At 38.4% G+C, this 10,456-nt stretch overlaps 1 protein-coding gene across 2 annotated transcripts in view; it reads left to right on the top strand.

The window, feature by feature from the left end:
• kif16ba (kinesin family member 16Ba) overlaps positions 1 to 10,456 on the top strand; it is a 140,238-nt gene that overhangs the window by 76,902 nt on the left and 52,880 nt on the right. For both annotated transcript variants that reach the window (XM_034005346.3, XM_034005345.3), the window contains exons 19-20: positions 1 to 856; positions 8,378 to 8,533. The exon at positions 1 to 856 is cut by the window's left edge and continues 503 nt beyond it. In XM_034005346.3, the coding sequence (XP_033861237.3) occupies positions 1 to 856; positions 8,378 to 8,533 (1,012 nt within the window). The remainder of the gene's footprint in view (positions 857 to 8,377; positions 8,534 to 10,456) is intronic.

Raw genomic sequence — 10,456 nt, 5'->3', positions numbered from 1 at the left:
GAGATGACGTTCAGAGGGTAGAGGAAGAGAAGATGATCTTGGAGGAGATACGAGAAGTCCTCCTGAAGGCAAAGGAAGCCATGCCTGATGGGGACGAAGACCATGAGGACGTAAAAAATGGCAAACAGAAGTACATGGACTTCAAGATAAAGCAGCTGAGACAGTTGGTGCAGTTGGAAGAAGGGCTTAAGCATCAGAAAAACCACCTTGAGAATGACATCTTGAGCGAGCAGAAGTCTCTGGATGATCTTCGCAGGACGCATGAGGAACACCAAAAGCTCCTGAAAGAAAACAAAGAAAAGGGGGCTTTAGATTCTGCAAATGTGGCCCAAGAAAAAGAGAAGATCAAACAAGCTGAACATCATTTGCATTACAAAGAGCGCCAGCTCCATTGTCTCAGTGAAAACCATCTGCTTGTAATATCTGAAGAAAAACAAAGGGCTGCTGAGATTGTGGAAAAGGGGCTCCCTTGTCTGGACAACACCTTGTATCAGATAGAGAAGGAAATTGAAGAGAAGGCCGAGCAGCTTGCGCTGTATTGCGCTAACATTGTCCAAATGCAGCAACTTCAAGAAACTTATGAATTCACTGCCAACGTAGCAAGGCAGGAAGAAAAGGTCCGTAGGAAAGAGAAGGAAATCTTGGAGTCAAGGGAAAAGCAGCACAGAGAAGCTCTGGAGCAAGCTGTAGCAAAACTGGAAAGGAGGCATTCTACCCTGCAACACCAGTCCACCATTGAGCTTAAGATTGAGGAGCAGAAACGTAAACTGGCATCTTTAAATAAGAGTGAGGAGCAAGCAGGGCTGGAGGCCAGTCTGGAAGCTGAGCGGAAAGCATTGGAGCAGGATAGAGAAAGGTGAGCATAAATAGAAGTTAAGAAACATTTAGACCCTTTAAACACTCCCAAAACCCCTTTTCTATATTTGTTATATTTCTTCACTGTTCAGATCTTTTTAAAAGTCCAGGTTTCAGATGAAAACAAAAACACTTAACAATAAACAAATAGCAGTGGATGCTTTTTCATAGTGCTGGAACGAACACGGGATTTTCATGTTCGGATATTCGCTCATAATTTAAATATTTGTTCGGATATTCGTTTGTTTTTCAAAAAGTAATAAAAGCCATTATATTGCTCTGAATGCAGGCAGAGACAGCGTAGCAGCAGGGGTATTGGCCGTGGCCATGGTCCCTGAGAGTGTGACTTTATTTTTCAGCTAGACCTTACAATATGTAACACATTAAAATAGAAAAATATCCCAGGAGTAAAGAGTAAGTTGTGTAGGACTTACTTTACCCCAGTGAATTAACTACAAAACAAAATGATGCCAAATAACAGTTCAAGTTAAACATTGTTTTGTTTATTCCCGAAATAAATAGTATATAAAGTTGACACTGCATTTTAATGATTGATTGATTGATTTAATTATTTATTTATTTATTCATTCTTTGCCATTGCCGTTTCTTCACAGTAAAAAGTGGCCATAGACACATTTTCATGAAGTAATAACACAAGGTTTACTTGTGCCTTTTTGTTGCTGAACAAGCAAACGAAAACTGAAATTTAAACTTTAAACACTTCAAATAAAACAAATGTGGAAATGGTGTTGTAAAATGAAGGTGAAAAAAAACTTCTGCTTCTTGTTTATTACATTCCAAATAACAGAAATTTGCAACAAAAAATATATAATATCAGGGCTAGAAGTTAACTTTATAAGGCAGTAATGAGGATTTGCTACCTGCCTGGAAAGTAGGTAGCAAAATGGTCTTATTCGGTAGCGGTTTATGTAAGAAATAACCCACAACGGTGTGCAGTAAGACATGAGGCAAGACAAGCATTGAATTGAACAGAACAGAACTGGCAGAATGCACAGGTGGTGTTGTCCATCAAATCAACAATACGAAGTTCACTCTTGAAATCAGGACTTAAAGGATGTGTTGCAGTAAGAATACTTCTGTTAAGAAAGATGAACAAAACTAAAAGGCTAAAATATGCACAAGAACACAGAAATTGGACTATGGAACAATGGTCAAAGGTGTTTTGGACTGTTGGTGGATGGACAACGACACCTGTGTCTTCTGCCATTTCTGTTGTCAATTCAAGACTTGTCTTCGTTCTGTTTCTTAAGATATTATCTTTAAGTATTGCTCATCCTTGTTAGACAGCTTTTTGGGTCTTCCAGTCCTGGGTTTGTCAATTACAGAGGATGTTTCTCTGTACTTGTTGATTATGCTTTGGATACTACACCTTGAAAATCAAGTGATGTGAGCTATTCATTCAATGTTTTTCCTTCTTTATGCATGTCAAGGTTGTTATAATAGTAGAAAGCACTAGTGGAGGCTTTGAGTAAATTGTTGATGCTCATAATGCATCAGAGTAAAAAAAAAATGCAACATGTCTAATACTTTTGCACAGCAGTGTATGTGTATGTATATAGATAGACAGATAGATAGATAGACTGAAGTGGAGGTCTGTAGTCGAAAATTATTGATCTGTGGGAAGACTATTGTTAACCAATGGAGCTATAATGCCCGAAGAACTCTGGAGGTAACAATAGTCTTCCCTCAGATCGGTGGTGTAAGGATGTCAGGGCAATAGTTCAATCTATTTTTGCTCCTATGATGAGGTTTTAACCGATCACAGGCTAGAATTTCCAACCACTGATTCATATATATATTCTCTTGTGCACAGCCTTCAACTCGTACCAAAGATTCTCAATTTGATTTTGACTAGTCCATTCCAGGACCTTGATTTTATTCTTCTTTAACCATTCTGAAGTAGATTTTGATGTGTGCTTTGATTCGTTCTTGTGTTGGAACATTCAGTTACACTTTAAACCACGTTTTGTAGTGGAGGGTTTCAGATGATTGGCCAATATCTTTTAGTATGCTATGGAATCCATTTTGCTATGTATTGGAACAAAATATTACCACCTCCATGCTTGACAGTAATTATGGTGTTCTTTTCTTTGTACGCCTCACCAGGCTTTCTCCAAATGTAACGACTGTCAGCGTGACCAAATAGCTCAATTTCTTTTTTGTTTGTTTGTTTCATCAATCTACAAAACCTTTGACCAGAACTCATATCCATCAATCAAATGCCGTTTTTGAAACTTAAAGCGATTGTCTTTGTGGCATTTTCCCAAGAGTGGCTTTTTTCTTGGCCTGCAATCATTGAGGCCTTTACCTTGCAATACTCGACCTATGGTTGAAATAGAAACCCCAGTCCCACTTGCAGCCAATTCACTTTGAATATCTTTGGCAGTCAATCTCGAATTGTTATTAACACTAACACCACCATAACCGCTTTTTGAACAACTTTTGCAATTCAAATTTAAATATCTCTGCGTATGTGAATTTCTCGTACATGTCTGTTCTTAAGTGTTACTAAATATTTGAATTAAATACCTATACGGTGTTTCAGCTGCTGAATCGTAAAAATGAATAATTTATAAGCAGTTGCTTCTTCAACCGCCAGACCCACAATTTATGCGGCATATTGAAATCAATACAATATAACCGACAATTTAGTCTGGACTTTGTAATAAAATCATAAAGTCATTGTGAAAGAACGTATTATATTATATACTAGTGCTGAAACACTAATGAAATACATTCTACACATCATATATTATTATTATTATATAGGAAGCTGTGTGGTCCAGTGGGTAAAGAAAAGGGCTTGTAACAGGTCCCCGGTTCAAATCCCACCTCAGCCACTGACTCATTGTGTGACCCTGAGCAAGTCTCTTAACCTCCTTGTGCTCCGTCTTTCAGGTGAGACGTAATTGTAAGTGACTCTGCAGCTGATGCATAGTTCACACACCCTAGTCTCTGTAAGTCTTCTTGGATAAAGGCGTCTGCTAAATAAACAAATAATAATTATTATTTATTTTATTAGTCACAAAATATACACATTGAATCACAATACAGTGTGATATAGCTACTCTACTTACAGGTGTGAAAAATAAAAAAATGTGCTTTTTCTAAGCTCTCTGCACAAATCAGTGACAATTGGGACTGATGCTATACGAAAGCCAGAGACACTTATATTTTACAATGCAACGAAGTACGTTGTGGATATACTGGATCAAATGGCACGGCTGTATTCTGTCAAAGGTGGTACTCACAGGTGGCCTGTGGCTGTTTTTTATAATGTTTTGGACCTGGATTTTGTTTTGTACAAGGAGTGCACCGGGAACACAATCTCCCGGAGGGACTTCATTTTGCAGTTTTTAATGTATGTGCTCGTTTTGAAAAATATAAGAAAAATTGTCAATGTAAATACAGTGTTTCTGCGCCGAAAATTTTTATGTAAATAAAAATATTAAGATGTATCTGTTTGTTTTTCATTTTCGTATTGAAGCCGTGTTAAAATAGAGCCTCACATTCTGCGGGTGCAACGGTTGTATGTAGTCCGAAATCTCTGTGGTTGTAATGTTAACCTTCCTCACAATTCTTTTACTTGTTCTTGGTGAAAGAACCTTCTTTATTCCAGACCGAGGGAGTGCTGTGACAGTACCATGAGTCTTGTACTTCTTGATAATAGAAACAATAGTTGAACTTGGGATACTCAAGCTCTTTACTTTTTCCCATATTGACTTATTGGTAATGACAGCAATCATCCTATGCCTAACCTTTTTATACTCTCTAAGAATTTTCACCTACAATCCAGCAGAATTAGGTTCTGCATTATCATTAGGCTTGCTACTTTTCGATTTTAATCGGTAAAGCTAGTTAAACATCAAATTCCCCAAAAATATGAGTTCGACTGAAATAAATTGATATAGGACAAACGTCGGTAAAACCACTCGCTATTGTTTTCTTCTTACCAAAAAATTTAGAAATCACCTCTAGTCTGTGTAGTTTTTGTACTTGCTGTCTGTCCCATCTCTGTTTCATTCTGAATGGCTAGGGGGCGCTGTCAGTCAAGTCAGCGGTCCCTTAACCCTTTGCGGTCCTATGTTGGACCAGGTCCGACATTACAATTTTCCCTTTCTGGTCATCAAAAAGGTGTCAAGCACAGGTCGTTGTCCCTTGGAGTGCGTTATAAGTGGAGTACATCTGTATGTGTGTGTATATATACATATAAAAAATTAAGAAGCAAATGGACCCCCATATTGTTTTGCTTATTTTTACATGGAAGTATATTAAACATAGCCAACTTTCTCTCTGCATCCACATTTTTGGTGGATTTTGAAATGACAACAGAAAGCCAGATAAAATGTAAGTCATTTACTTAAAGGGCTTCTTTACACAGCTCTGTATGACTAAGTAGAATAGAAATAGAAATTGTTACTTTTGACACTTAACACTTCAAAAATAAATTGTTGTCAATAACTCAGTTATACTTATTTGTCTTTTTGTTAGGCTGTTTTGGAGTGTTCCATCCTCAGAGACTGAAAGTATTACTGCTGTTGATATACAAGAAATATAGATAAGACCTACAGCTTGATAATCATTAATAAACATAATGAACATGAGAAGACTCCCTGGAGTACATCATGTAGAAACAGATATCAATTTAAGGAAGGGTTGATCAATATATTTTAGAATAATCCACAGCTGCAGTTTTTTGGAGAATTTGACAGTACTGTGTAATCAATCTAAATTACGTCGACCACCAATTTGTTTTCTGGGATGACCCCTAAAGAAATGTGGTTAACCCTTTGCAGTCCATTTATTAAATGTGCGTCAGGCGTTAATTTTAGACGCGCTGTTTAAAAGTATTTTTTTCCACAGTCAAACGGGTTTAAATGGCCCTGCATATCAACAAAGCACTCACTAGGTATCTCCAGCCCCGCCCCACCCTTTCGTTCGCTATAGCTTTCACCTATGTAAGAAATAAATAATAATAAAAATAATAGTCGTACATACCGATCAATCATCTCCTGATCACTCGTTTTATCACCAAACTCCTCAATAATGCGATCCAAGTCATTATTTTATTACTATAACATCTCATAAAAAGCTCTGCAAATGTCTGTGTTTTCTCTGCAGTGATTCACAGGCACCGAGCTTGTTTACTTACGACCGCCCCGTTATCTGACACCAGGCCATGTATGACTATTCATGAGATACGCCTTTTTTTTTTTTACTTGTCTCGGCTCCTGTCGCTCCCACTCGGCAATTGAATGGTTTTCTCGGCTTTTCCCGTAGAAAAAACGACTAGAAACCCGTTTTTTGCATTGCTATAATGATGTCGGACCCAGTCCGATAAAGGACCTGAGAGGAAGAATTACAATGTCGGACCCAGTCCGACAATGGACCGCAAAGGGTTAATGCAATCCATTTGGATTTTGTGGTACTGTGAAATGCTCTAAAAAGTACAGCTGGTGTTTATCCCAGCAGGATATAGGTTGATCAAATCAGCACTATAGACTATTTAAATCCCCATTTCCCATCTATTTGCTCTAGTACAGTACACCACCACAGCTACTGTGTTCTTCTTTTCAAATGCATTTTTAAGCTTTAATTTGTTTAATTATAAGCTGATATGATTTGATTTCTGACATCATTGATATAATTATATTAAGCATCCTTATATACGCATTTCCTCCCACTGAAGTCTCAAACTGTCCATAATGCAGAAAGCAATTCGTTCTCGAAAAGAAATTTAAAGCTAACACACTTTTTTTCTTATTTTGTTTTTGATAAGGTAGTCCATAATTGCTCTGAGATGGTACATATTCATATCAGAGGACTTTCCAATTTTGAAAGAAGGAAAACATTTTGGCATTAATCCAGAGATCAGAGAATTTTATTTTATTTTATTATTTTTTTGCAACACCAGGCTGGTTATTATCTGATTGCAGGCTGCTCAAGAGCTTGATGGCTTTTTTTTTAATTGTTCAAAGACAAACTCTTTCAATTAAGAAAAGAGAAATGTAATGACTACAAAAAAAAAATGCTGTCTAGGTTTCTCTTATTAGACCAGAAGGCTTTAACTGAGAGAAAAAAATGATAGACTGATATCATTGCTTTGAACCAATCTTTCCTTTTCCCTCATTTTTGCAAATTCAAAAGAAAAAAAAAGCCTTTGACAGTTGCACAATGCACAGCAGGGACTTGACAGCCAAAAACAATGATCAGATCAAATAACATACTTATTCTTCAACTTTAAAAGTTCTCTTTTTGTCAGACACTTTGTCAAACTGGTCAGAAGCCCCGTTTGACCTGTCTGCCAATCATGGTGGTTACACAAAGAGGTTGAGCGTGGGTGTGTTGCTCAGACCTCTTTCATTGGTTGGTGGGCGGGTCTTGGGGGAACGGTTAATAATTACGCTCTCCTCTTCTTTGGGTTGACCCTGACAAGATACAATCTGGCAGAGCTCTGGCCGGAGAAGTTGAATAGAACAGAGACGAGAGTATACAGCAGGAGTACAAATATAGTGCCTGGGCTCGGGACAGTAACAGGCGGAATTGGAAGGCAGCCACTGAATTTGCTTTCGTTACGTACCCGTACTAGGACGTTGTGTAATTTAGGTCAGAAGGGATCTGGGCAACCCCATAGTCCGTAGTGAGGAACAGGGGAGTGTCTTTCACAAATCACACCTCGCAGAGTGGCAGAGGTAGTGAGACCCTGCATAAAGCAGCATTTGTTTTGTAGTTTTGTTTACAGTGTTTTGTTTCCCTTTTTTTCATCATTTTGGTGTTTTCACTTTTCTGTTTATTCATTTGGCACTCGCAGGTGCTGAAAAGAACCGTGACCAGTAACCAAAGCATACAGACCCAAAATACCATTGTTGGTAAAAATAAATTAAACTGTGCGCCTGTGGGGCGTCTCAAATACCATCTGTCTCCGTGTGCATCAGTGACACTCCCACACTCCCCCTATCACAGTCCTTTACAAGCTTGTTATAAGACAAGGAGCAATAAACATAAGAACATAAGAGAATTCACAAACAGTTCCTAGAATATCAAAACTTTGTCAAGTTGGGTCTTAAAGATCCCAATGATTCAGCATCAACAACATGGCAAGGTAACCAATTACATTCTCTCAGCACTTTATCTCTCATCTGTCCTAAGTCTGTCTCCATTAATTTCCAACCATGTCCCCTGGCCCTGATTTCTGTCATACACTTAAAGTATTGCAGTAACTTTTTCAAATCCTTTTTACAATCCTTTTTACAATCCTTAAATCAAGTCCCACCCTACCCTGATTTGTTCAAAGCTGAATAGATTGAGTTCCTTTTTATGAATAATTAATTTCAAGTCCTGGTATTATTTTGGTTGCACTTTGGTGAACTCCAAGGCCATTAAGAACTTTATGAAATTTCTAGTTCTGGACTCGTTGACCTCATTTTATAATGTCTCAGTCATTTCTTGTCTGGTTTCTTCAACTAAGGTTATTTTTTGTTTCTTCTTTCCTTCATACTAGGCTAGAACGTGAAATTCAACAATTGAAACAAAAAATCTGTGAAAGCGATGCTCTGAAGAGCCACCACACAGCAAATGATGAAAAACCAAGTCATACCAGCTCACCAGTTAGCCCCAAAACATCCCCAGCTGGTCTGTTTACAGCAATGGATGACAGGTATATTTGCATGTCTGAATTCAACTTTGATTTCTATTTCCAATGCCTGATGACTTCTGATATAGATATAGGGTAACACTCTATACAATTCAATGCTTATTTCTAGGGCTGTATTTTTTACATTAGAAAATTGCCTTTTTAACGGTCTACAACTAGGTATTTCAAGATATTTCACGATTAAACATAATGTTTATTAAAGCAGGAAAAAATAGTGTTGTCACATTCAAAATTGATAATTTCCTCAACACACAAATGTCCTAAATATTTAAATGCTAACCTGAAAAACAGTAAGTGCTAAATTGTAGAATATCTCTTTTTTTTCCCTCCCACCCTTTTAAAGACCATCATTGAATTATCAAACAAAATAAAAAACATAAATAACAACAAACGTGAAATTCCCCCTTCTGCACTGGACAGAGCGATCATTAGCAGAAATATTTCTGATCTTTGATGCAGCTGGTTTCTTTTTCGTTGAAGATGTTTTAAAGAAATTGTGGAGCTCGATACAGGTTCCCTATGAAGTATGAAATGTAACCATTACTGTATGAGTGTTTACCTGCTAAAACTGGAATAGGATGCTGGAGACACCTGCCCAAGGCTTCTAAGAAATGAAAGAGAAAAATACCCCTAGAGTCTGCGAGAGCAGGGGTGGAAGATGACTTAAGGTTTGACAACACGGTTAACAACTTAGGAAAGGAAACAGATATGAGAACAGAGAGTTTGCAAAGGACTAGCTCAGGATCTGCAGTTAGCAAAGACATGTAGCTCCAGGTTTGTGTCTGGCTGGAGCAAGGTGACAATGATTTGGGGTTTGAAGATTCATCAAGGGAGAAGAGAATTAAATGCTTGATGGAGAAGGGACAAGGGCGTCGCATTGATCAGTACTTTTTACGAAGTCAGTCAAGTCAGTCGAATGAAATCCAGCGACAGGAACCAAACCACAGTTTGCAGGACATCAGCACCCCTGTCATAGATGAGAGGAGGATTTGCATAAACACAACTATTTATGAACCTAATGATCCTTCTGAACCCGGTCAGATGAACCAGTGTAAGAGAGAAAAGAACCTCAACGGGCACAAGCCTGGAGTTAAGTGGCCTAGAGCTTTGGAGAAAACAGCATGCGACACAGTAAATATGGATCTCTTTTTTGCATTGGAAAGGTTAGGTGGAACAGTCGAAAAGAAGCTGGATAAATTTGGGGATACCATCTATGCATATGGAAGCGAGAGGTTTGGAGTTGAAAAAGAGGAGAAAGGAGAAAGTACAAACTATTACTGTAAAGTCTCGTCGGCAGCAGGAGATTGAACGCTTAGTTAGTTGTGTATAAGGTTTCCTCGATAACAGTGGAGAAGCTGGAAGTGTTAATCAGTTCATACTTTAGGAAATGGTTAGGAGTTCCATGCTGCCTCAGCAGAGTGGGACTGTATAGTAAAAGGATACTGCAGCTGCCATTCTCCGAGGAGTTTAACCCTTTGCGGTCCATTTATCCAGCGCCTGTCAGGCGCGTCAGGAACAATTTTTCACACGCGCAGTTTATTTTACACACGCTGTTTAAAAGTAATTTTATTCAAAGTAAAACAGGTTTAAAAGGCACTGCATATCAACAGGAAACTCAGTACTGCGTCCCCACCCCACCCCACCCCACCCCACCCCACCCCACCCCACCTCTTGTTTGCTATATTTATCACATACCTCTTCATAGTCGTGCATACTGATAAATCACCTCCTGATTACTTATTTATTTAGCAGATGCCTTTATCCAAGGCGACTTACAGAGACTAGGGTGTGTGAACTATGCATCAGCTGCAGAGTCACTTACAACTATGTCTCACCCGAAAGACGGAGCACAAGGAGGTTAAGTGACTTGCTCAGGGTCACACAATGAGTCAGTAGCTGAGGTGGGATTTGAACCGGGGACCTCCT

The sequence above is a fragment of the Acipenser ruthenus genome, chromosome 5 (genome assembly GCF_902713425.1).
Source record: "Acipenser ruthenus chromosome 5, fAciRut3.2 maternal haplotype, whole genome shotgun sequence".
Taxonomy (NCBI): Eukaryota; Metazoa; Chordata; class Actinopteri; order Acipenseriformes; family Acipenseridae; genus Acipenser; species Acipenser ruthenus.
Note: the sequence above shows the minus strand (reverse complement) of the source record. Positions and strands in the feature narration are given on the sequence as shown.